The sequence below is a fragment of the Podarcis muralis genome, chromosome 8, assembly GCF_964188315.1.
Source record: "Podarcis muralis chromosome 8, rPodMur119.hap1.1, whole genome shotgun sequence".
Taxonomy (NCBI): Eukaryota; Metazoa; Chordata; class Lepidosauria; order Squamata; family Lacertidae; genus Podarcis; species Podarcis muralis.
Window position 1 is genome coordinate 1,754,949 of NC_135662.1, and position 24,986 is coordinate 1,779,934.

At 48.0% G+C, this 24,986-nt stretch overlaps 1 protein-coding gene across 1 annotated transcript; it reads left to right on the forward strand.

The window, feature by feature from the left end:
• ZFTRAF1 (zinc finger TRAF-type and ring finger containing 1) lies at positions 1–24,616 on the forward strand. Its single transcript, XM_028735981.2, has 4 exons — positions 1–455; positions 14,272–14,510; positions 15,508–15,719; positions 18,861–24,616. The coding sequence occupies exons 1-4, from the start codon at positions 102–104 to the stop codon at positions 19,250–19,252; spliced, it is 1,197 nt and encodes a 398-aa protein (XP_028591814.2). The 5' UTR covers positions 1–101; the 3' UTR covers positions 19,253–24,616.
• Positions 24,617–24,986: the final 370 nt, after the last annotated feature.

Genomic DNA, 24,986 nt, shown 5'->3' on the forward strand with positions numbered 1-24,986 from the left:
GAAGAAGGAGCGGAGCGGCCCGAGCAAGATGGCGGCGTCTGAGGCGGCCGAGGCGGGCCTGGGGACGGCGGGCTGAGCAGCCGCGGCCGAGCCAGAGCGCCATGTCGGGGCCAGACGAGCGCGAGCCCGGCGGCGGCGGGGCGGCGGCCGGCGTGGTGGCGGCGGGCGCCGGGGGTCCTCTGGCGCTGGGGGAGGCGGCGGGGCCTGGCCCGGGGGGCGCCGAGGAGCCGGGGCCGCCGCTCGGGGCTGGGGGGGCGGGCGCGGGGGGAGGCGGCGGCGGCCTTGTCCGGCAGCCCGAGCCCGGCGGCGACCGCGACTCCGACGCGCCGCCCAAGAAGCGACTGAAGCTGCCGGGCGGAGCCGAGGGAGGCGGCGGCGTCAAGCTGGAGGAGCGCCTCTACTCGGTCCTCTGCTGCACCGTGTGCCTCGACCTGCCCAAGGCCTCCGTCTACCAGGTGCGACCCGCGTCCTACACGTGTACACGCGTGTACAGGTCCCCTTCCCACGTGCCGGGTTCCCCCCTCTCCGCAATGGCGGCATTCGCAGGCACGCATTCGCATCCCGCTGAACCTTTTGCCCCGGGGCGGGAAGGGCTACCTGGGTCCAGGTGTTCGTGTGAACGCGAAGGTAAGCACGGGAACGCAGGCAGCGGCGACCTTGTCGTGAGCCAAGCCCATACCTGGCTCAGTAGGGTCCCCACCCGTTTTTCCCAACCCCCGGGGGTTGTTGGGACTACAACTCCCTAGCCAGCAGGACCTGGGGTCGGGGATGATGGGATATGTAGTCCAACAGCTGCTGGGGACCCGAGGTTGGGAAACGCTTGGCAGGCAGCAAGGAGTCTCTCCCAGCCTTACCTGCAGGTGCCATGGGGATTTGAACCCGCGACCTTGTGCATGCATGCTTGCAAGGCATGTGCTGCTGAGCTTTGGCCCATTATGAAATGGCCGGTGTCAGTTGTGACTCCTGAGCCGCCCATCTCATTTCGCTCGTTTCAAACTTGTAGTCTCCGCTGCCCTTGGGTTGGGTTAGGAGCTTTTCAAAATGAGGGGAGAAATGCTTGAAATAGGGGAGGGGGAGAGAAAAGCACAAAAAAATGATGTTAAATCAGCGCTTTCTAAGGATCATCACTTAATAATGCAGGTGGGTTGTCTCCTAAGTTAAGGTGTTGAGCCGATTATTCTTGCCGGACTGGTCAAATAGTGGTGTGGATCAGTCCCCTTCTCTTCCTCCCCCACCCTCTGCCCCTCCTTCAGTGCATATTCTGGGCGGAATAGCCAATATGGCAGGTAAGTACAGAAGTAGGGAGGCAGTAACCAATTGAATCGGAGAGATGTGCTTGTGGTGTGTTTTTTTGCATTGTTCTTCCCACCCTCTCGCACAGAGTGAGTGTCCATCAGATAACGTACATACATTTCCCCCTTCCCATTATGCTGTATTTCTGTAAGCCATGCTGGAGAAATCCCTAAAATGGAAACAATTATCTCGTTCCACAAATCAGACACGCCCACCTTGTTTTGCTTTGTCTGAGATCTCCATTTATCCAGCGTTTGGGCAGGGTCACCTGTGTGCTGCTTGCTCCTGACTCATTAATTTAGGCTCCTGGGTGGCAGGTTTAGCTGCTGATCTTTCAACCTGTGGTATAACTTGTTCTGCTCATAATTGCTGCTCTGAGCTTCCCTTCCCCCTGTGTTTTGGAGGAAGGGTGGGGTGTAAGCACAGTGGTACCTCGGGTTACAGACGCTTCAGGTTACAGACTCCGCTAACCCAGAAATAGTACCTCAGGTTAAGAACTTTGCTTCAGGATGAGAACAGAAATCGCGCGGCAGCAGCAGGAGGCCCCATTAGCTAAAGTGGTGTCTCAGGTTAAGAACAGTTTCAGGTTAAGAACGGACCTCCAGAACGAATTAAGTTCTTAAGCCAAGGTGTTGTTGTTTAGTCGTTTAGTCGTGTCCAACTCTTCGTGACCCCATGGACCAGAGCACGCCAGGCACCTCTGTCCTCCACTACTTCCCGCAGTTTGGTCAAACTCATGCTGGTAACCTCGAAAACACTATCCAACCATCTCGTCCTCTGTCGCCCCCTTCTCCTTCTGCCCTCCATCTTTCCCAGCATCAGGGTCTTCTCCAGGGAGTCTTCTCTTCTCATGAGGTGGCCAAAGTCTTGGAGCCTCAGCTTCACGATCTGTCCTTCCAGTGAGCACTCAGGGCTGATTTCCTTCAGAATGGATGCGTTTGATCTTCTTGCAGTCCATGGGACTCTCAAGAGTCTTCTCCAGCACCTTAATTCAAAAGCATCAATTCTTCGGCGATCAGCCTTCTTTATGGTTTAAGCCGAGGTACCACTGTAGTAAACTAGGAGTGAGAGTTGTTGGGATGTAAATGGTGAACTAGGAGTGAACCATGGTACAACTCCACTCATCTACAGGTTCAAGAAACCACCATCTCCTGACTCTGTTTTATGGTAATGTTCAAAGTGCTGGATAGGACTTCTCAGTGTGTTGATTCTTCTTGTTGCCACTGGCTCTGCAAGTCTCATCTGCTGAGATTCCTTAAGATACTTTGCTTGCATATGATGAGAATTCCTCTCTGCTATCTTTATACCTAGTGAATGTGTGCATGAGTATTGGAAGGAGAGCAGCCTGACAGCTATAAAAGAGAGGCAGTCTCTTCTCTTTCTTCTCTTTGGCGATCATTCGTAGCTGAGTAAGATTGTTTTCCATAAACACGGTTTTAATGAGTCCTTAAGTGACTGTGGGAGGGACGCGGGTGGCGCTGTGGGTAAAAGCCTCAGCGCCTAGGGCTTGCCGATCGAAAGGTCAGCGGTTCGAATCCCCGCAGCGGGGTGCGCTCCCGTTGTTCGGTCCCAGCGCCTGCCAACCTAGCAGTTCGAAAGCACCCCCGGGTGCAAGTAGATAAATAGGGACCGCTTTATAGCGGGAAGGTAAACGGCGTTTCCGTGTGCGGCTCTGGCTTGCCAGAGCAGCGATGTCACGCTGGCCACGTGACCCGGAAGTGTCTCCGGACAGCGCTGGCCCCCGGCCTCTTGAGTGAGATGGGCGCACAACCCTAGAGTCTGTCAAGACTGGCCCATTCGGGCAGGGGTACCTTTACCTTTACCTTTTAAGTGACTGTGGAGGCCAGTTCTGGATCCACACGTCCTTCCACAGTGGGGACATTGGTTTCCGAGCAGAAATTGATCACGGTGTGGATTTGCCAAGCGTGCCTTCCTCTTAGCACGTTTCTCCCTTGTGTCCCGAGTTTGAGTGTCTTCAAAGCCCATGACACCTTTGGTAAAGGCTGTTCTCTAACGAGTGCTTGCAGGCAAGTTTTTCCCAATTGTTGGTGTTTATACTATTTTTTTATTTTTTATTTTTGCCTTGAGACAGCCTTTAAACTTCTTTTGTTGACCGCCAGCATTACGCTTTCCATTTTTAAGTTTGGAATAGAGTAGTTGCTTTGGAAGACGATAATCGGGCAGCCGCACAACGTGACCAGTCCAACGAAGTTGATGTTTGAAGAATCGTCGCTTCAACACTGGTGATCTTTGCTTCTTCCAGTACACTGGCATTAGTTTGCCTGTCTTCCCAAGTGATGTGTAAATTTTTTTGGAGACACTGTTGATGGAATCTTTCGAGGAGTTGGAGATGGCGTTTATAAATGGCCCATGTTTCACAAGCATACAGTAAGGTTGGTGGTGATCCAGCGAGTAAGAGAAGCAGTAGAGACACATTAAGGGACAGTGGTGAGAAGATTGGGAAAGGTTCAGAGAGCCTCATTTAGCCTACAGGTTGAATGAATATTACAGGGCCTGGGTTCCTACTTTCCTATATGTATGAGAAAGATCTGCTTGTCTTTCTCTACAGAATTAGAGATACTTACTATCTTCACTTTTAAAACTGTGGCTTGCTTCTTCTCTCCTCTTCCTTTCTACCTACTTCCAAAGATATGCCAGACTAAGTCCCCACCTCCTGTACCTAAATGAGAACATCCAGACTATAACTTCCAAGTAGTTCCTCCCACCTTACAAATGCACAAAACTTTCAGAATTAGCTGCAAGGTGCTAAAATCATCTCAACAAAATTAAGCGTTGGCACTTATTTTCAAAGAAGTTATGGGATGTTGTTGGACTTCTGATCAGAAATGGAGAGGCCAGAGAAGTTGTACGGACATTGTTAAAAGTCCCAGATCCTCTTGCTGGGGAGGAAGTCTGGTGTGTTGTTTGGGCTGACCGATGTGCCTTGCTGTTCTGACCAAGAGAATGCTCTGGGCTTCCTGAGCTCCATGCATAAATTCAGGTACTGCTACCAGATGATTGATGCTTTTTGCCTCTCTGTTTTGGTAATGAAGAGCTCTGCAGTGTCCACCAAAGCTTGGAGAAACCCTCTCCCCTCTTTCCAAGAAACTGTTTTGCAAAGTTGTTCCCTTAAGTGCTTGTTTAGCGCTTGCAGAATCAGAACCTGCTTCCCTCCATTTTTGTGCTCCATTTAATTCCTGCAAACATTTTAGGGTAAAGAAGCCACAGAAGCAATCTCTTCAGGCAATCTGTGCAAACAAATCAACAATCAAATGGACTTATGTCCAGTTGTGCCTCTGTTGTTGGCTGTTCAGCTGCATGAAAGCCTCCTGTTCTCTCCCCTGCCCCCCCCCCCGCACAATGTTTGCACTTAATTGGTGCAGAACAAGGACTCGCACTAAAAGAAGCCAAGTGTGAACCAGAAGCATGGAGCATGTGACTTGCAGCATGTGACTTGGCTTAGTTAAGTCCCTAAATGCAAAGGTCATCGCCTTGGTGATGTTACACTTTGGTGGTTGCGCCCTAATAATATCTGCACAGTGTTCGCTGCCTCACTGTAGAATAAAGAGATGTCAGATGTGCCATCTCCATAATTCCTTGCTGAAAAACAGGGCAGGAATTGCATTCCGCTTTTGGAAGAGCAAGATTAGTGTTCGCTTAAGCAGTTTGAAAACAAGCTCAAGATCCCAGGGAAGAAAAGCAGCATTGTTGGTTGCAGCGCGATGAGGAGAAGCACACAGGCAATTAAACTCTGGCAGTGACAATAATGGAAGCATTTTGTGTTAATACAGTATCTGTGTCTGGAGTCCAGTGGTTGTTGCAATCATATGAGGCTCCATGATAATTGAGAAGCTTCAGCCGATACAGAATGCAGTTGCTCGTCTCAGATACTGAGAGATGTGCATATAGTCAGCCTGTTCTGCATCAGTTGTAACTGGTTGTCAGTTTGTTTCTGGACCCAGTTCAAGGTGCTGGTCTTGATCTTGAAAATCCGTGACCTTCAAAGGCTGTCTCTCCCCACATGACACATGCACACACACCCCTGCTAGGTGAGATCTCATAAACACTCTGCTTACCATCCCAGCTCTGTTAAGTCAGGAGAATGATGACTAGAAGCTGAATCTTAAAGTTTATGATCATGGTGCCAAAGTTGTGGCACCTTCAAAGCCGATCTACCAGCTGTCTTCTTGGAAGGACAGAGGCCGGGAGCCAGTCTGTCCAATGTGCCATCAGCCACCTGCTAAAGTTAACTGGCCTTCCTTTCTAAGGTTGTCTATCACCAACCGCTGTGTGGGAAGGATTCTGTTGACTTATGTCTTGAATTTTTAGTCATTTTTTTGTTCGTTTGTTTATGCATTTAGATGTTGTTTGTAAGCCACCTTCGAATATCCTGAAAGGCAGGACACAAATAATTATAATAAATTATGGAAAAGTTCCAGGACCCGCTGACCTATTATTCCTGTATGATGTCCATCTTTTATGGTTTTTTGTTAGTTCTGGTGGTTCTTTTTCAATTATTTGATGTTTACAACTTTAGTAAAGGCTTTGTGTAAATATTTTATCTAAACTAAGAATAATTGCCTCGTTTTGCCATTCTGTGGTTTGAGCCTCAGAACTAAGTGTCATAGATCTGTAAAGAGTTGTTTCCACTCTTTTCCATACAACATTTTCCATACAGTTGGGGAAGCAAGTAAAAGCTGGTGTTCTCTTGCACACTGGGGGGGTTGTAACCTAAGCAGCGAAGGATGGCGGCTGGTACCGAGGAAGGCGTTTAAGAAAGCCTACTACTTGTGTTAAAGGTTACAAAAGGAAGCAGGGTTCCCGGAAAGGTCAGTTCAAAGTTGTCTGTGGCTGCTCCAAGCCCAGGAATGTATTCTTGCAGCTTCATTTGAGAAGACTGGGGATGAGCCATAGCTCAGTGGAAACCGTTCACGCAAAAGGTCTGAAACCCCTGGAGTCTTGTCTACTTCACAGTATAGACCCAGGACCCATCTTTAGTCCAACCATACATTTAGGGAAGTCTCTCTTTAACTGCTTGTTTACCATCTATTTACAGTATCTGCTGCTATCGCTGTTGTGTGTTCCCACCTTAGAAGAAGTCGCAATGCAGCAGTGGGGCGTCCTGACCCACCAGTTGACGACCAGTGCCCAGATTGTTGAGCCATCAGAGCTGAGGAGAGGAAGAGGGTTTTACTGCAAAGCTCCTTCCCATGCAAATTGTGCAACATAGTTCAAAAGAAGCAGCTTAGAAACAGGAAGGGGCTATGCCCTGAGAGTGTAAACAGATTTGTTGCAGGTTACAGTCCTGGCTGAATCCTTGAATGCTTGAATGCTTTGAGTCTTCAGGAAAACTTGCCCTTCCCGAAGAGCCTCAGTGTCAGAAAGAATTGTGTAATAAGTGCCATTTATATAACTCATACTATGATGTGCAAATGCTTTGGAAGATTGTTTTGTATTCACAGCAGTCCTGAGAGCTAGGTGGTTGCAAATAGAAATACAGTATGCAGATAATGGCATATTTTGCAGGCAGCAGAACTGAGGCTGAGAGACTTGCCTATTATAGTCCAGTGTATCTGTTGATTCTTTCACTGAATAGGGGTTTGAGCCCCTGCCTAAATGCTGCAGGAGCCTACAGATGTTGTTTAGACTCAGAAAAAGAGGGGAGAGGTTTCTTGAGTGCCTCCAGCTTAGGAAATGGCAGAAGCACTTCTACTGAGTTATTCCCTCCCCCAACTCAGGGTTTGCTACAGTAGTAAGCATAGGCCTTGGCAGCTGTGTGGGCTTGTTGAAAGGTTCGTTTGTCAGGACTTGGCGTTTCATGATCATATTGCATTCATCATTTTTCTCTGAAATGTTTCTAGGAATTCTGCCTGTCTGCTGCAGCTCTTGTGCTCTGCTCTGCTGCCAGGTAGATGGATTCAGGGTTTAGACTGAACTTCCAGGAGGTGACTGAAAGGTCTCCCAGGCTGCCGGAAGCATCTGTAACCTTGCATGAGTGTCTGAAGGGAATATGTCTTGATAGACAAATGTAGTCAGCCTCTCCTTAACTTGATATGTTACTTTGATCAGTGCAGTTCTTGGCATGATGTATCTATCCTTCTTTGCTTGGAGTGTTTGTGTTTTATGCCCCATTTTCCTGTCCCAGTTTGTTGTACACCCAGGTCTTCCAGCTGCCACAATCTCTTTCTAGGCCCACGTGCAGTTGATTAGTAAATGAAGAGGAGCAGCTAAAGGCAAGGGGCTCTCAGACAGATTTATTTAAGCTACTTGCCTCCCTCCCCTTTCTCCAAGTAGCCTACAGCTGGCATTTTAGACACTCTATGTGGTGGGTTGGGCCAAGGGATAGTGACTTGTTGAAACCATCTGAGTGAGGTTTGAACCCGGGGTTTCCACATTGAAACCCCTGACTGCACCTGGGTGGCCTAAACAGGGCTATTGTGTGCCCCAGCCATACTGTGATGTCAGATCCTGCCTGGCTCTGTTAGTGACGCTGTCCCTGGTGACTTCATCCTGTTGAGAGGTTGTGCGCCTCTGCAGTATACTTGACCTTCTTTACTCTGTCATTAGTAGCTGTTGCCCCAGAAACCCCATACCTGTTGTCGGATGATTGCCTAGATTAAGGTTACCAGATTTTTTTCAGTGAATCTGGGGACACTTTTCAACTCCAGTGGACTGATTTGTAAATCCGGGGACTGTCCCCAGGAAACGGGGACGTCTGGTAACCTTAGCCTACATGCCTCTTTGAGAATCCTTGGGTGAATGACATCATGCCCACCCTGCTAACTTATTGTAGTATACTGAATGAGGGTCAGTAAACGGGAGACTCAGTCCACACTGTAGTCCAGCAACATCTGGAGGCCGATGGGGTCATTAGCCAACCCTGCTCTAAAGAATTAGGTTTGTAGTTTGGGGGTGCTCTTGGACCTAGTACAGTGGTACCTCGGATTACATACACTTCAGGTTACATACGCTTCAGGTTACAGACTCCGCTAACCCAGAAATAATGCCTCGGGTTAAGAACTTTGCTTCAGGATGAAAACAGAAATCGTGTTCTGGCAGTGGGAGGCCCCATTAGCTAAAGTGGTGCTTCAGGTTAAGAACAGTTTCAGGTTAAGAACGGACCTCCAGAACGAATTAAGTACCTAACCAGAGGTACCACTGTACTGTTGCTGGATACATAGGTGGCCTTCTCTCATCGTCTTAGGGCTGTGGTTGATAGATCAGCTTGATAGAAACGGCGTTGACATCATTACCCACATTCTGTCATCACCGTTTTGGAATACTGCAATGCGTCCTGCGTGCGGCTGCCTTTAAAAAACCCTCCAGATGTTTCAGTTGGTTCAAAATAGGCATCATGGTGGTTAATATTATGCTCTGTCATCTGCATTGGCTGCCCATTCCTTGACCCATTTCATAATGCTGGTATTAAAGTCAAAAACAGGTTGTGGCCAAGGAGTGCCAGCCTCCGCCCATATATGCCCACGTGTACCATAATATCGTCTTCTGAGGCCCTTTTCTGGATGATTCTGTCGGATGAAAACCTTTCTTAATTTCCCCAAGCTTTTTAGTCCTTCAGTTTTTAAAATGGGTTGCCTTTTTAAAAAAAGATCTTTGCAATACTGTTGGTTTTGCTTTGGCTTTATTCTATGGCTGTTTTCACATGGTTTTATCCTTGTATTTTATGGTTCTAAACTGGGTGGCTAACCCATGACCCTTGATATATTGGTGGACTATCATTCCCATCATCCCTGATCATTGACCATGCTGATGGGGGCTGTAGACTTGACAGCATTTGGGGCCACTGTTTAACTGGGAGGGCTCCCAGTACATTTCCGAGCACAATTCAAAGTGTTGGTGTTGACCTTTAAAGCCCTAAACGGCTTCGGCCCAGTATACCTGAAGGAGCGTCTCCACCCCCATCGTTCTGCCCGGATGCTGAGGTCTAGCGCCAAGGGCCTTCTGGCGGTTCCCTCATTGCGAGAAGCAAAGCTACAGGGAACCAGGCAGAGGGCCTTTTCGGTAGTGGCACCCGCCGTATGGAATGCCTTCCCACCAGATGTCAAAGAGATAAACAACTACTTGACATTCAGAAGACATCTTAAGGCAGCCCTGTTCAGGGAAGATTTTAATGTATGACATATTAGTGTATTTTTGGTCTCTGTGGAAGCCGCCCAGAGTGGCTGGGGAAACCCAGCCAGATGGGCGGGGTACAAATAAATTATTATTATTATTATTATTATTATTATTATTATTATTATTATTATTCTGTTTTGTGAACCACCCAGAGAGTGCCTGCTATTTGGCAATGTAGAAATGGAGTTAGCAAATACATAAAGGCTTTGTTTACAGGTCACTTGTGAAATCTTTGCTGCACCAGTGTTCCTGTTTAAGGCAGAGTGTGTGGCGATATGTATTTTTGGTGCCAAGGAGGATTTTGACTTATTGCTCTAGTTTCTCTCTCTTTGATGAATTCCTGGCCAATACAGTCAGGGGAATTCATATTGGTCTTTAAATTGAGCGGAACGTGGTTTTGTGAATATTCAGCCCCTCTGCGCAGAGTTATTTATTTGTGTTTGTCCTGCAGGTGTTGTGCCTTCATTTTACTTCAGCCTACAGACCACTTGGTTTAGAGCTACTGCTTTGGGATGTTTTCTGTTATGATGTTACCTACTTAGGAGAAATGGCTCCTTGCACAGGAGGCAGGTGGGGCCCTCCATTCCTAACAGGAAAAGAAAAATCAAGTTTCTGTTCTGGGAGTTGTAGAACATTAGGGAGACAATGATGGAGAGCTAACTGAATCTAGAGCCCATTTGAGGTTCCCTTTATGGTGGTGGCAAAAAGATATATATTAGTGGAATCTCATCCAGCAGAGCTGTTGCGTGGTGCCTTCAGGGTTCACAGTGACCGTGGGCAGGCAGAGTTTACAATGCTTGCATGGTCTAAGCTATTTATTTTCTTTCTGTGCTTGAAGAAGAGACCTGTAAATTGACCAGCAACAATACTGAGCCAGAGGGAGATGCCTGCTGAAGTTGCTCAGACTAAAGCAGTGTTTTTCAGTGTTGAGTCCCGAAATGTCAGTCTACAACTTGCATTATCCCCAGGCAAGCCTCACCAGTAGTCAGGGATGAGGGCAGTTGTAGAATTAACAATGCCTTAGAGGTTTTCTTACAATCAAGTGGTGTATATAAATTCAAGGAGTAAGAAATATCTCCCAAGGGAGGGGGTATGGCTGAGGAAAATGCAGAGTTCAGGTATGTTTGCTTTTTATTTAAATTTTTTTAAGTGATGTAAAAGGCATCACACACCTCTGATATCTCTGCACAAGTGCCAGCAGACATCGATGAGTCTGAAGGAAGGCAGGCTAAAGGAATCCAAGATAGAAGCAGTTGGCCGGATGCTGAATAATTTTGGTCTCTTCGGTCCAGCATTCGTATATAACTGCACTTACACTTAACCTTGTATGTGACTTATGAGACAGAGTGGTGAAAGAGGCAGTGAAATGATGATCTATGGCCTTTCATTTCAAACCCCCCCCCCCCCCACTCTTTATTGGCTGAGATTTACAGGTAGCAGTAATTCCAGCATTTGGACTCCACCATCCTAGCTTGTAGGTGCTGTTACTAACTGCCACTTCCTGTGTTGATGCTAAAGTATAATTGCTCTGTTTTTTCTCTAATTAGGGTTATGAAGCACCATGTGGTGTTTTGAGTGAGAATAAACGGGAAAAACCAGGCTCTTGTTTCCCGAGCCACCTCCTCCTCATGAGGACTTGGAAAGACAGGTCTGTTAAATGCAGGGCACAATTGTGCTTCCAAGCCCAAAGCCTTGTTTATTAAAAGCCCCATAAGGGGATGATTCAGTGATGTTCTTTTGGTTGTTATCCTTCACCTGGTTTTGCATTAGGGCAGAAAAGTAAATATAGTGATGTTTGTGCATTAGCATTGCTGTGATATGAAAATAGCATAAAATAGTGACTGAGTAAAAGGAGCTCCTTGGAAGAAAAGATTGTATATCAGTCTGGTACATTAAATAGATTATTGCCTAGACTCACAGTAGTGGTTTGCAAACCTGCCCCCAAATTCTGAGTAGTGGGATTTTATCCATGTGCACAAACTCATCAGGCTCAGGTTGGAAACTGCTAAATATGTATGTAGTAAGCGATAGATGGGAGTGACAGCCTATTCTAGAATTGTCTGAACCTCATAGGTAGGCATCTTACAGCACAGTCCTGTTCACATTCACTCAGAAATAAGTCTCTCGGTGTTCACTGGGGTTTCATCCTAAAGAAGTGTGTCTTTGGGTTGCATCTGAAGTGTAGGGTGGTCTATGCAGATCACTTTTCTTCTTTGAGGATGGTAGCTGAATGAATCTTTGAGGATGGTAGCTGAGGATGGTAGCTGAATGAATGGGAGGATAAGCACACTTGAGATGGGACTCTTTAAGTTGGCAAGAAATTAAGGAAGGTGGATAAAAGAGGCACCTCTGTTATCGAATGTTCTGCACTTGACTAGATCAGTGTTTCCCAACCTTTTTTGGGCAAAGGCACACTTGTTTCATGAAAAAAATCTCGAGGCACACCACCATTACAGCCCCGTGACGTCAGCGCGCAGCGTCACGCCGGGAGGGACATGAATTGCTAGCAAATTACATAATCACCTCCTTGAGGGCTGGCTCATCTTCTCCGAAGGCAGAACCCCATTGATTAACAGCACAGACTCACACCATAGCCAAGACGAGGGGGGGAAACCTCAGTCATGCACAGTCATGCACATGTGGGGGCTAAATGAGGACGAAGACCGGGCAGAGAGCAGGGTTCAAATCACCCCACCTGGCCAGGACAATCCCTGGGTGCTCCCTTGGGCCACTCGCCTGACCCACCTCGCAGGGCTGTTGTTGTGAGGATAACACGGGGAGAACCACGCGCGCCCCCGGGAGCTCCTTGGAGGAGAAAGCGGGCGATGAATGCAATGCACGAAATATATGAGAGGCGACCAGGTTTTGCAGGTGAGGGGCCCCCGCCAGCCTCCGCTTCCAACACCCGGCGCAACGACGCCGAAGTTTCCCCCCGGGCTCGGCTCGGGGAGCAGCGCTGCTCCCCCCCCCCGGCTCCCCTTTGCCCTCCCGGCTCTCTCTGCCGCCCACTGGGGACCCCCCTCACCTGCCAAGTCCGGAGCGCCGGTGGAAGTTGCATGCATGCATGCAGGGCGCCGCGTTGCCATTGCATTGCACTGCACTCCATGCAACGCCTGCACGCATGCATTGCCTTGCACGCCCGCCAAGGGGTCTCCCCGCGGTCCGATGCGTCCCCTCCGGCGCGGATGCAGCATTGCAAAAATAAAAACCCCCCGACGCAGCCCTACCTGGGGGGCAGCCTCCGCCGCTCCGCCTCCGCGGGGATCCCCGGGCTCCATCCTGCCGCCCGATCTCCGCGGGGGCGCAGGCAGGCTGCGCGGGGTCTGCGCGGAAGAGCCCCTGCCCGCCCGGCCGCCGCACTCATTCCATGGCCGGGAGAAGAGCGCTTCAAACAAAACGCCCGGCCCGCCAGGCCACGCTGGGAAACGTAGTTTGCGCACCCTGCGCGGGCGCGGAGCCCAAGGGCGAGGGGACTACGGATCCCGGCAGCCCCCGCGCCGGGGACGGAGGGGGAGAGGCCGGGTGCAGGGATGGAGGGACGGGTGGGCGAGCGAGTGAGTGAGTGGCAGCCGCCAAGCCTTGGCCGAGAGCCAGGAAGGGCCTCCCCGGAGGAGGAGGAGGGAGGCGCAGGGAGGGAGGGAAGGAACCCCAGGGGTCATCTAGTGACGGCGCCCCAATCGAAAATTTGACTTTTTTTAAAAAAAAAATCTTTCAATTTTTAAATTTTTCCCGCGGCACACCAGGCAACATCTCGCGGCACACTAGTGTGCCGCGGAACAGTGGTTGGGAAACACTGGACTAGATGACTCCCAGCTGTATGTTTGGTGACTTTAAGTAAACTGTACCTGTTGAGACTGATTGCCTGAGGGCAGCAGGCTTGCCTAGCCTGAATGTATTTGGCCGATTTGAAGGCACAACTATTTTTGGACAGTGTTGTACAGTCTTTCTCACCTCATTTGCAGCTTACAAAATCACCTTCAGGTCCCTGAGTTGTGTGGTGGGCTAAGAACATGGTCCTCTGCATGTTTGAAAGGAATGCTTCTCAGGTTCTTGCTCTGGAACACTTAATGATTTGACCTCCTTGAGCTTGCAGAGTGGCTGGGTCTGAAGCAAGTATGCTGGCCTTGGGCCATGATTGCTTACATAGAGAGGAGAACTGTATTCTAAGTCATTTCCGTCCTTCCTCTTTTTCTCACTAGAGGCGGCACCCCCTTCATTTTGTATTTTTACTTAGGAATGCAATGAAGGGGCTTCTTGAGCAAAAAAAATAATATTTTTTTTAAGTGTAGAGAATTGAAATTTTTTTTGAATGGGGAACTGTTTAGAAGAGGAGGAGGAGGAGAAGAGGAGTTTGGATTTGATATCCCGCTTTATCACTACCCTAAGGAGTCTCTAAGTGGCTAACAATCTTCTTTCCCTTCCTCTCCCACAACAAACACTCTGTGAGGTGAGTGAGGCTGAGAGACTTCAGAGAAGTGTGACTAGCCCAAGGTCACTCAGCAGCTGCATGTGGAGGAGCAGGGAAGCGAACCTGGTTCACCAGATTACAAGTCCACTGTTCTTAACCACTAAACCACACTGTGAAGTTTTTAATGTTTAATGCTGTATTGTGTTTTTAATATTCGATTGGGAGCCACCCAGAGTGGCTGGGGAAACCCAGCCAGCTGGGCGGGATATAAATAATAAATTATTAGTAGTAGTATTAGTAGCATTAGTATGTAAGCAAGGAAGAATGGAAGTATAAATGACATAAGCTACGTAGAACTCAAGCATAACACAGGGATTGAGTGAATCTTCTGCAGTTCTAGAAAACCTCTGAAGTTCTGGTTTTCCTTTTTCTCGCAGTGTACAAACGGTCACTTAATGTGTGCTGGGTGCTTCATCCACCTGCTGGCAGATGCCCGGCTGAAAGAGGAGCAAGCCACTTGCCCAAATTGTCGCTGCGAGATCAGCAAGAGCCTCTGCTGCCGAAATCTTGCCGTAGAGAAAGCAGTGAGCGAGCTGCCGTCGGAGTGTGGTTTCTGCATGCGTCAGTTTCCTCGCTCTCTTTTGGAGAGGCATCAGAAAGAAGAATGCCAGGACAGGTAAAGGGTTCTTCTTGCCATTTAGCAAAGAGTTGCTGTTGAATCCAAGGCAGTTTGCTATGATGTTATGGGATGGGCAGGAATGGTGCCGACAGGAAAAAGGGGCACTCCCTCTAGTCATCAGCGAAGTTGGGGTTCTGGCTTAATATGTATTGTACAAATATTTTACAGGAACACTCTTGGTGTGTGTGTGTGTGTGTGTGCTTGTGCGCGCGCGCGCTACCCATCTTACAGTTCAATAGAAAACTGTAGGGTAGTGATGAAGATGATGATGATGAGCATTTATGTCGCTTACTACATAAAATGCCTCAAAGCAACTCACAGTTATAAATGCATGCAGAATACAAAAAAATTAAAATAAGATTGAAAAGATGAAAGAACATTAATGATTAAAAGTGTCATACTTCAGTAACACCAAAAGGATGGCTCCTACCTTGCCCAACTGTAAGATGAAAGCCAATACAAGGTTTAGGGTATCATCGTACCAGAGGGCCCCAATTAAAAGCCAAATACCAGGGTAAATAGGCATGTCTTTGTTCATGACGGTTTCTCCAGTTTTGAAATGGACCCACAGGTACAAAAAGGTTGGCAGCCCATGATTTAGGGTGCCAGAGCAGCCTTGCCTTGGCCACGGGGGCAAGAGGAATGGTAATGTAATGAGATGACTTAAAATGTCTGGTCTTGTTCTTCAGTGATGAAACATTTTATTTGTGTCATATCGACAAGCCCCTTCCTGGCGATGAAGGCACAGCTTTTCTGTTCTGATACCTGTTATTAACATCTGTGCTGGGAAGCTGTGGTCAGTGCAGCAGTCCTGGGGGAGAGAAAGGGGTCCGGTAGTTTGTGAATCTTTCATATCAAGGGTTGTGTTGTCATTTTTTGGGACTACTTTTTGCCCCGAGCATTGCTGCGCAGTGTACCACTCCACCTCCATCTGCCCTGGCATCCTACTCGAAACAGCTGCTCATTTGAGTTTTGCCCTCCTTTCCGCCTTCAGAGTTACTCGGTGCAAGTACAAGCGGATTGGGTGCCCCTGGCAAGGCCCTTTCCACGAGCTGACCGTACACGAGGCAGAGTGCACACACCCAACAAAGACGGGGAATGAGCTGATGGAGATTCTGGATGAAATGGACCAAACGCATAAAAAGGAGATGCAGCTGTACAACAGCATATTTGGCCTGCTCAGCTTCGAGAAGATTGGCTATACAGGTAATTGCTGGGATTTGATCAGGCTATAGATGAAAAGAGCTTTTGTGATTGATGCTGGGTTGCTTATTCCTTGCTTTTTCCCCCTTGGTGCATTAGTGCCGTTTGTCTATTGATAGTCGTGTTTCTCTCATGCAACATTTATTAATTTGTTTTCATTAAATAAACATGCAGCAACTGTTCCTCTAGATCAGAAGAGCGAGACTTTGCTGATCAGACAGGGCTACAGCACAAAATGTCTGCCCCAGGAAACCTCCCTTGTCCACTTGAGAGAGTTCAGGTTTAAGGGTGAACCTCTGTGTGTGTTGGTGTGGGTGTGTGAGAAATGTTTTACATGATGCTGAGGGCCTGGGAAGAAAAGTGACCGGGTGTGTGTGTGTGTGTGTGTGTGTGTGTGTGTCACAAGCTGCACGGTCTGTGCCCAGTTTCTGGTCCCTGAGCCACGCGCTCAGAGGCCATCTTCTTGAGCAGAACTGACTGCTTCTTTGGCATTCTTCTTTGCTGATTATTCCACTGTGCAGCATTGATGTCGCGTGGAAGAAGGACCTTTCATAGCTCCAGGTAAGGCGTTGTAGTTGCATTTGTGGGGCTGATGAGCCAAGTCTCAGACTAAGGCCTAAAACCAGTGTTGGTTCTGTTGCTTTGGATGGGGTTGGGGACAGTGGGCGGGGGGACGGGGATGGGGACAGCGTTTTAATATTGATTGCCCTTTGTCAGTCATCCAGTTTGGTTGGGAATTTGGTGTATCAATATCCATGTTACTTAGGTTTTAAACTCTACATGAAATCTATTCTTTGCGAAATGAAGTATTATTGCACCTTCCAGCTTAAGTTTTGATTGCTATTCAGAGAGTTGGTTGTTCATGTGGTTGCTATACATATTTTGAAAACTTTGGGAGTTTTCCATCCAACCCCTTTTCCAAAGAGGTTGAAACATTGTCATCCTTTCCTGATGTGGAGCCCTTTCCTGGTTTTCTTGACCTAGCAGCAAAGTGTTTTCCCCCTTAAGTGGGGGAACCATAAAGGTAAATCTTCAAGGTTAGGGAGGAAGCTGTCATTTTATCCTGATAGAACTAAACTGCTTTTCCAGGTAAGCCTCTGACTCCGTTGGTATGACTCCTGAAGTAGGCTTGGCAACATGTTCAGCATAATGTGTGTAAAAAAATCACTGTTTATTGATTGGGGGTGGGAAAATAGATACTGAAACCTCCTTTGTTTTGCTGTAAATGTTCACCTTTCCTGCAGAGAGGACCTGAATGAGTTTACCCTGTTGTCTCCAGTCCTGAGAAGTAGTGGATTTTCTCTGTTGCCCCAGGAAGTGCTGCAACCTGCAAAGAGGATTTTGCTTGTCTTGGCTAAGTTAGAAAAGGTGCTTGGAGCTTGAAAAAGCAAAGCGACAATAAGAGTCCTGGTGAACTTGGGATGTGGAGCAAGGTGGCCAGATGCCTCCCTCCTGAGAAGTTCCTTGTTGTCCGGGCAAAGCAGCCGGAATTGGGGGTGGCAAACAGTTCAGTTGGACACCCTGGTGGTGCCAGATCTGAGAACCTCAAGGAAACGGCTCTGCTGAAGAGCTAGGCAGTGCCCGCATGGCAGTGCTGAGGGCAAGGGTGGTGGGTTCAACCTGCACAGGTTGAGAGCTGGCTGCTGAGGGTAGCGCTCACCTGCCCAGTGTCCTTGAACACTGCGCAGCCTCTGCCCATGAGAGAAGAGGGGTGGAGATCTTCCTCTGCTTTAGAAAAAAGGCGGCCTCTGTCCAGAGAGGCTGTCACTGCTTGACACGGAGAGATCAAAAGTGCTGAGTCGGGCTGATTGTGTGGCTTGAATAACTCCATCACCTCCTTTGTCCAGGTGTTGCTGCCGTTCCCCGGAAACACTGAAGAATGCAAAAATGTACACAGAGGTTCCCTGTCCCTGAGTTTCTGTGAGATTCCATGGGTTTTGTACACCAAAGACTTTTAAAACACTGAGCCAACAATCTTGATATACTTGAACAAAACACAGCACTTCGTTGCACTGTGGACTCTGCTGGAGAAGGGTTTTAAGAGACTGGCACTGGACTTGTGCTAAATTGGATAGAGCTTTCAATGATTCAGTGTACTGTTCTCTGTCTTTCATGTATCTAACCCCAGGATTTTCTGCACTGTGTGAAAACCTGAAGGCTTTCTTCTTCACCCACCCCACTCCCTGTTTCTTGGTTTGCATTGTGGTGATACGTAACTGTGCCATCTGCAGATCTGTATTGTTAATGCCAATAAAATAAAGGTGCTGTGTTACATGAACTGCATTGTCTGACTTGGTTTTTATGCACCCGTATGTTGTTATGGACACTCATAACGAATCTGGAACCTTTCCCCTACAATTCTGAATGGCGCATGAGTTGGTTTCACTGCCTGTCAGTGGCCCAAGAATTCTTAAGCGGGTACTTGAAGAGGACTCCAGTCTGGTGCTGTAAAGGGTCTGGCCTTAGACCTAAAGTCTGAATTTTAGAGCTGTGATGTGATTGTGCCCCACAAGCCGCTGCTGGTGGCCTCTTGAGAAAATGCTCCTTATTCAGTGGGGCAGCATCGTGCAAAGAATGGAGGGCAAGACCAGAAGACTTGAAGATGCTTCGGTGATAGCACCTTCCGTGTCCTGCGATAAACGAACATGGAGCAGAAATCCTCTTGCTTCCAGACGCCTCCCATCCTGGAGTGGTGATTTTTGGATTGGTTACTCCTGACGCTCCCACAGGGTTCCTTCAGGCAGTGTGGCTCCAGGCAGACAGCTTTGTAGTAACAGTGGTTGCATTGTTCACAGTTGAGCTTCCCTGCCAATTCTCTCCCTCCCTCCTCCCCCCCCCCCCAAACTTAAGCATTGATGAAACTGTGTAGTGGTTTTTAAGTATTAAAATGCATTGATGTTTTATCTCATTTTCTCCTCTTCCCTACTCCCCTTCCCTCCAAGAAGCCAAGTTGCTTCTCCCCCTAACTAGCTCTGAATGGCTACTCTCACCCTTGTTGTCTCCTTACGTCCTGGCAAAGAAGGCCCCTCACAGTAGCTACAGGTAACTTGAGCTTTGTTTTTTTCTGCTGCCAACTTCTCTGGTTTAACTGTGTGTCTCCTTTCTTCCACACACCCCAACCCCCTTCTTCTCGCTCTCTTGCAGAGGTTCAGTTCCGTCCTTACCGAACAGATGACTTCATCACCCGCCTCTACTACGAGACTCCGCGGTTCACGGTGCTGAACCAGACCTGGGTATTGAAGGCTCGCGTTAACGACTCGGAACGAAACCCTAACTTGTCGTGCAAGCGGACTCTCTCCTTCCAGCTCATTCTCAAGAGCAAGATCAACTCCCCCATGGAGTGCTCGTTCCTGCTGCTCAAAGGACCTTACGATGACGTGAAAATCAACCCTGTGATCTATCACTTTGTCTTTACCAACGAGAACAACGAAACGGACTACGTGCCGCTCCCCATCATAGACTCTGTGGAATGTAACAAATTGCTGGCAGCCAAGAACATCAACCTGCGTCTCTTTATATTCCAGATACAGAAGTAAGCGTAAAGCAAAGCTTGGCTTTTCCAGGAGTGACCGAGAGAGAGAATGAGAGGGCGAGAGAGAAAGCGTGCACCACTGAACCAGAGTTACCTCGAACGGCTGCCTCGACCCCTTTATGATTCCACAGTTATTTGATTATTTTAAAGAGAACATTTTGCATGTGTGGTATACAACAGCTTTGAGCGGCCGCTACCTTCCTCGTCTCTCTCTCCATCTCTGCCAGGAATAGGCGACTGGGGAACCGGCTCGGTGCAGGGTACTGACGAGGCTTGAGAGCGTCAAGCTGGCAACCACCAATCAATACATTGTGAAAAGGCTGCATCTGTGTCATGATTGTGTGTGATCTCCACAATGTAGTGTCAGGGCGGTTGGGTGGCGGTGTTAAGGTCCTTCACTGTGTCCTTCTGACCTGTTGGGGAGACATTCTGGCTTGAATAATAGTAGCAAGAATTGGGTAGAATCTGGAAGTGGTGGGTTCTGTCTTTGATTTACTGGAATAAAGCAAATGGGAGATTCTCAGATAACCAAGTCATCTTCAGAGACCCCCGCCCTACCCAGGCAAGGGGCTTTTTGCCAGGCTCCTTCTAACTGGGCTAAAATGCCACATTCTAACAAGTTCTGTAGAGAGGGGAGATAATAGCGTACTGGGTGCTTTGTGGCATGAATCAGTAGCGGGCTCACCAATCTTCTGTTTGTGTATCAGTAGTTCAGATCACCCCCCCTCCCCCAGCTTTTTCCATACGGTTCAGCTGCTGGCTGGTGAAGAAGCGTTTGAAATGAAGTCAGGATTAATAGAAGGTTAATGATGACAAATGGAAAAGTTGCTTGCTCTTCCTTTCTGGCAGGAAGTAGCATCCTCAACGTGGCTTGAATTGCACTTCGCGAGGAGAGAATCCAGAGAGGTCCCGGCGTTGCCCCGTTCCTTCTGTTCCACCCCAGTCCCCCCACCATCAGGCTTGAGATCTTGACAGACTAGATAGGAACCTACATAGAACTGACCCAAATCAGTGCAGACTTCTCGGAATGCAGGGTGATTTATTCTGTCTGTTTTGGGAACTTTCCCAATACTTTGAAGAAAAAAAATCTTTCTTTCTTTCTTGTGCAAATGAGTTAACAGGCTCTTATAGTAATTATGCAATTTTACAATGTGATTTTATGTATGTAATATATATATATATAGATATATGGATGAGGATAGCGTGGCCGTTCACCAAATTTCAACGAGATCTACAGGGATATTTTGCTTGATGCTCTTAAACATATTTTTAACTGGGGTGGGGGGAATTGGTGGTGGATGAAGACTGTATCATGAGGAACTAATAGGTTACGTTGCACATCCAAGATGATTTTCTTCCCTCTCCTTTTGACTCCTTCCCCCTCATCCTCATGCCATTTTTTTTATTTAAAGGAAGCTACTTTTGGTGGCAATGTATGCTTTATATGGACTAATTGGATCAGGTATGTTTTTTAAAACGTGAGAATTTGCTGCAGGTGCTGTCCTCCTTGGGACTTATTGCTGTTAAAAGGGTAGCAAAACAGTCCCCGTCCCCCCCAGTTTTAATGTCCTCCTTTCTCCCTTCAGCCTCCTGGTCATAGTGGTGGCAGGTGGTAGTCAAAGAAGCGTTTTTAGAAATGTGGGGAATTAGTCTGCGATGTCCCAGGAGTAGGCTGGTCTGTTGTCACTGTGACCCACCAAGCTATGTGCGGCCCACCAGCTGCACACTGTGCCATGCCAGGTATGTAGACACCCGTCTTGTGTTTGCCCTGGCAGGGCAGCAAAAGCTCCTGGTGACTGCCTGGGCCACATTCATTTTAGCAGGCCACATGCTCTTGGGAGTCCCAGAGCAGGAGAATGTCATAGCATGTGTTTAGAAAAAGTAAAGTGCCCAAGGATAACGAGAGCTGAAGGTTGGCAAGCTGTTTAGCAGGATGTTCCAGCTGATGGCATGTTAAACTGTTCAGCAAAGGAGTTGCCCCATATTATATTAGTCCTGTCTGATGGGAATGTGAAGGCAGAACCTCTTTCCTGAACAGCATGGGTGGGATACATGGAATATCTGAAACAGTTGTGAGCTTCAGAGGAAGAGCTTTTCAGACATGCATACAGCTGTGGCTTGTTTGTTCGTTTTAGCTGGTGATTAGGAATTATTGACCAACTAGGCAGGGGTTTGTTTTTGTTTTACCAGTTGAGGGTTGCCAAAGCCAAAATTATGTCTCTCTTGCCCTAAGGTGTTTTAATTGCAAGGACTCTGAACCAGGAACTAGTTCTTAAGATCTTCACAAAGCAGGCTGCATGCTAAAGCATCTAGTAATGGGCGCTTTTGAGAATTGGCAGCCTGGAAGATCAGCCTTTGAAATGGTCTGTGAAGGGCAGCACACTTGCTCAAAACACGTGGAACAAGAATGCCCCTTAGATGCCTGTGTGTGCATGCAACTTTCTTCCTTGTATTTGGGAATGCAAACCAGCACTGAGCACTTTCTCAGGTATTCGGAACGAAGAGGCTGTTTCTGGGCTCAAGTGCAGAACATGTGGATTGAGGAAGCTTGCAGCTTGTCCTGGGAACTAAAGCTCATGGATCCTTTTATTGTGGAGCAGATTTCAAGACTGCGGCCTCTAAATAATAGCCAGAATTTGCACATCACTTAATCCTTAAACTGGAGCAGGTCTAGACTTGAAATAGTTCTTCCCTACTTTATTTGTGTACTGTGGTTGCTCTGGAAATAAATGCACACACCAAAAGTTTTACTTGTAAAAGGAGCTTATGTATACACTAATGCAGAGGTTAGAAATCTGCTCGTCATGCTTCCAGGGACTGGCTTCAGCATTAACCTTAACTTATGAGTAGAAGTGATATACTAGGTAACTGTAGAAGAAGGAATGCTTTCAATGGGCCTGCCTTTCCTGCAGCCCGTCTCTGGAAGGTCATAGGAAAGCTCAGACCTCGTCCTCATGTAGATTGAAAAGGCAACATCAATTCCCACAGGCTAGCAATGGGGGGGGGGGGGAGTGCTGATAATGCCTATGTCCAGAGCTTCCCAGACCCTGATGTTTGGCATGTGGTCATGTAACTTGGATGCAAGAGCATCTTTGGGGGAGTAGCTCTAACTGGTTGGATGTTGGAAGAGCTAACATGGGAGTTAGGAGGAAGGTGTTCTTAGCAGGACTTCAGACCCCTCTCGTAAGAAACGGAACACAATCCTGGGGATGGGAAGAGAAGGAAGATGAGATTGTGAACCATCTTGTCCAATAGGCAGTGCTGTACCTCCCTCCCAAGAGATGGAAGTGTCTGGAGGAACACCAGCGGAAAGGGGGGTTTGCTTGGCATCCCACTTGGGTGTGGGAAGCGAAATGGGCTTGATCCTTGAGATTCAGAACATGGCAAACCGAGTGGAGCCTCTTCCACTCCCTCCCTTTGGATCCTACCAGAGAACACCTGTCCATATTTTCAGAATGCACTTGAGAGATGGAGGGTTGGGCAGTCCTCCCATAGGATGGTATTCAGATTTGTTTTACTTGGAGCAGACCTGTTTAAATTCATGCGCCTAACCTAGTTATGTTCTTTAATTTCAGTGGGTCTATTCTAAAACTTAGTTGAATGCTACCCATGGAGTCTTCCATGTGTGGACTTTTTCTACTGTGTCATCTGTATGTCTCCTGTTGCTGCTTTTTTTTAAAAGAAGAGACCTTTTGCTCTAGTTAGGACTAGAGGAGACAGAGTTGGCTACTGACGACTGGAGCGGAGGTCTAGAGGAATTTGTGATGTTGTAACTTTGAATGAAGTGCAGTTGAATTGTGCTGCAAACAAGCTGTAGCCTGGTGGTTGTACCTCTCGGCTCCTTTCCAGAGTTGGGGTATCTTGGGTGTGAGTTCTCCCATCCAGACACTTCAATACATTTGGCATCTACCTCCTAAAAAGAGACCAGCTGCCACATTCTTCCTTCCCCAGCAGGTTCCTCTGCTAAGACAGTTAGTGGCTGATCATCTCAGTCTAGCCAGTGGCAAAGAGCTAACTTGGAAGTTACCCATTGGGACCGGTTCATGGGTAGACATCATTTCCCTTTATCCTGTATAATTGAAGGCAGTTCTTCCCCCCTCCCAACGGTTACTGCAAGAATCTATTATCTATTTGCCAAGCTTCTGACTTCTCCAGTATTTCTGGGGGGGAGGGGGCAATGTGTCGGAACAGCAGTGGCTCATGGGACAGAAGGGACCCTCCTTGTTTCTTGAGAAGCTGTTGTTTAGGCATGATCTCATCGTGGCAGTGGTTAATTCTCCCTAAGAGCCAAGTGAGGGATGGAATTGGCTGCAGAGCTTTCCCTCCCCTGGAATGAAGAGAGCAACTGTGGCCACCCCAAGAGTCTGTATGTAGTGAAGGACAAGAAGCACTTTGAAAGTGGAAGCTGAGGAAGTCTTCCCAGGGCTTGACATGAGAAGCGTGTTAAGACTTTCTGGTCTGGGAACCATTTGTGTGATTGGGGTCCTCCTTGGGCATACCTCCCTGCCAGGCTTGCCACTGCCAGCATTTTTGCTTCCCTGCTTTCATTCTCATCCTCCCTGCCTCACCACCACCTCCTCCTCCTCCTCCTCCTGGGTTGCCCTGTCCTCACTATGGGACTCTGTCCAACTTCTACTTGGTAGCTGAGCCTTATCTGTCTAGTTCTGTGCTAGACGCCTAAAGATTGTAGCATGCTTATCCATGCCAGGGCCTGAAGGACTGGCAGACCACAAACCTCCTTACAGTATTCACTGTGGGTAATTTATTTAACTAGCGAATGTAGAATTAAAATAATTTAAAAGAAAACTAATGGTTTGTTTGCAAGATGGTATGTCCGTTGTACTTGGCCTGATTTTTCATTATTTGTGTTCCTGTTGATCTTTTCTTCTTTTTTGTGGAGAAAGAGAGAGAGAGAGAGAAAGAGGGGTTCTCTGTTGGACCTTGGAATCCAGCTGGAAGCTCCGGCTTGAAACCAGAAGAAAGTGGGAAGGGCAGTGTCAGTCTCCAGGCGCTTGTATAACGGAAGGCTGCCACTTCTGTCATCACCCCCTCCATCTCTCCACCCCGCAGGCTGGCCAAGGAGATGTGGGGCAGGGGCCACAGCAGGGGGCTGCAGCTGCTCCAGCGGACCAGCTTTGGGGGCATCTGACCATAAGCTTCTGCCGCTGCCGCCCGTCCCACCTTGTGTCTTCCCCATTTTTGCGAGCACTACACATGATATCGAAATGGCTTTTTAAAAAATGAGGGACGGTTTTAAATGTTGTTGGGAATGATTTCTTTTGTTCCTTTATCTGGTCTGCGTTTGTTTGAAGTTTCTGTATGTAATGTAGTTTAAACGAAACAAAAAAAAAAGTATTGCCAACCCATGGCTGTCTGCGTATGTGTGTGTGCTTGACCCAAGCGTGGCTTCTTTACCAAGGCGGAACCGAACACGGGACTGGGGTGAGCACGGTCCCTTCCAAAGGGTGAACAGGGGCCTGAGCTTATTGCATGTGGTGTGCAGCTCATATCCCAAAGCTGAACCACATCGGGAAAAGCTCTCGCTATCTGGAAATAGGTTTTCTGAACTCCTGCTCACTGAAAAGGCTGGTGGTGTAAGCAGAATGTTAGACCACAGTTGTCCACACCAAGTGGGCAGCAGTTTCTGCAGCAATTCCCCCTGAGGCCTGTTTTCCAACACCAAACGCTTCGCCTTCAGCACCTCGATATTTCATCTCAAGTATTTCAGTGTTTTCAGC

Coding starts and splice junctions, on each gene's coding strand:
- ZFTRAF1 (XM_028735981.2), top strand. CDS start 102: ATGTCGGGGCCAGACGAGCGCGAGCCCGGCGGCGGCGGGGCGGCGGCC. Junction 456..14,271: donor CCAAGGCCTCCGTCTACCAG/GTGCGACCCGCG, acceptor TTTTTCTCGCAG/TGTACAAACGGTCACTTAAT. Junction 14,511..15,507: donor AAAGAAGAATGCCAGGACAG/GTAAAGGGTTCT, acceptor TTCCGCCTTCAG/AGTTACTCGGTGCAAGTACA.